The 1,496-nt window shown below is 33.3% G+C and overlaps 1 protein-coding gene across 1 annotated transcript; it reads right to left on the reverse strand.

Moving 5' to 3' along the window:
• Positions 1–158: 158 nt before the first annotated feature.
• On the reverse strand, positions 159–1,490 carry LOC100636511 (vacuolar protein sorting-associated protein 13A-like). The gene is made up of 7 exons (XM_011410251.2): positions 1,440–1,490; positions 1,342–1,387; positions 1,082–1,205; positions 972–1,038; positions 872–922; positions 654–748; positions 159–595 (listed from the first exon to the last, which is right to left on the reverse strand). Exons 3-7 carry the CDS (start codon positions 1,198–1,200, stop codon positions 313–315), a joined length of 615 nt encoding a protein of 204 aa, XP_011408553.2. The 5' UTR covers positions 1,201–1,205; positions 1,342–1,387; positions 1,440–1,490; the 3' UTR covers positions 159–312.
• Between the last annotated feature and the right edge of the window lie 6 nt (positions 1,491–1,496).

Below are 1,496 nucleotides of genomic sequence, written 5' to 3' on the forward strand. Positions count from 1 at the left end.
TACCCATACATAAATGACATGATTCTCTTCGAAACCTACTGTTGTGCTCCTTTGGAACGTCTCTCCTTATAAATCAGTGATTAAAAAAATTTACCGTAGACCTGGTAAACTATAGATAGTGAACAATTTTTTCTTAGTCTTCAATTTTTTTCAATTTTATTTTAATAATTTCTGTGGTATTATTAATCAACACGTAAATAGAACTGCTAACAAAAATAATCATGTGATCTTATTAAATTCTAGCAAAAGTTTGAAAGTACCTTTAAAATTCACACACAAGAATACCACATACAGCAACTATCATAAACTAATTTAAAGTTTTATAGCAAAAGTGCTATATGATTGTAGTGATAATGCCACAATCTTTTTGGCTTTGATCTCATCTGGGATGTTGAGGGAAAAGTTTGTCTTGACTGACTTTTTCCCACCAAATCCAAAGACTCCTCCTTGGTGCTCCATTCTAGGAAACAGAACAGCTCGTTCAGCACCAGTGCTACTAGATAGGAAAGGTTTGTCCACAACTTCTTTCATTTCCATAGACCATTCGCAAGACCATTTATCAAAAAATGTGTTCTTTTTCAGTATCATCACTTGTCTAAGAAAACAAAAAGAAATGTTAGGAGGAGAGTGGTTGTTATTGTTGCATATATTACTTGTCAGTTGCTATGAATATCTTTATTGGATCATCACTTAAATCAACATGACCAATGTATTCCTCTTTACCGTAGAGCTCTCCATTATTGTAATCCTATAGGACATAATTAAATGGAAAAGCTATTTAAATTTCATGACTCAAAAATGATAAAACTGCATAATATAACAAATGAAATGACCATGCCAAGTGCAATGTATATACATATGAGTGACTCACAATAAAAACTGCATAACCTGAAGCAACAGTCAGTGAAAATGGACGTATAACCTGCAATGAAAAGAATTGAAATTCTTGGATGCATTTCCATTAACAATACCTTATCATTTCCAATGTAACGTGCAATACGAAGCTGCATCAAATTGAGTTCACCTACTTGAGTAGTCCTGGACAACAGATAGAGAATGAGTACCATCATTAGTACATTACCTTTGTACTGCTAGTAGCGTAGCACTGGTGAAATCAATCAAACCACCAGTTGGTTTGAAAACAAGACCCAGTACACCTTTACCAGTACCTTTGATGAAACCAAGGACACCTTCCTTCATTGCACCTATTACAAATATAATTTAGTACAACAAGGCACTATATATGAGGTTTAAATAATAAAATTATTATGATGAACTACTAATTTTACAAGCAATTATAGTTTGCAATTATTGTGCCATGATAATAGTGTCATTTTTTACCTTTCACAGGTTGTGTCACAATACCAGTCAGACCTTGATAAAACCCCTAACAAACCACAACCATACATGTACATAGTATTATCAATCATTATTATTACTTTTCCAAGTGTTTCAACTCCTCTACCAAATGACTTTTGTTCTGGCCTACTTTCCTG

This window comes from Amphimedon queenslandica, unplaced genomic scaffold (genome assembly GCF_000090795.2).
Source record: "Amphimedon queenslandica unplaced genomic scaffold, v1.1 AMPQUscaffold_9617, whole genome shotgun sequence".
Classification (NCBI taxonomy): domain Eukaryota; kingdom Metazoa; phylum Porifera; class Demospongiae; order Haplosclerida; family Niphatidae; genus Amphimedon; species Amphimedon queenslandica.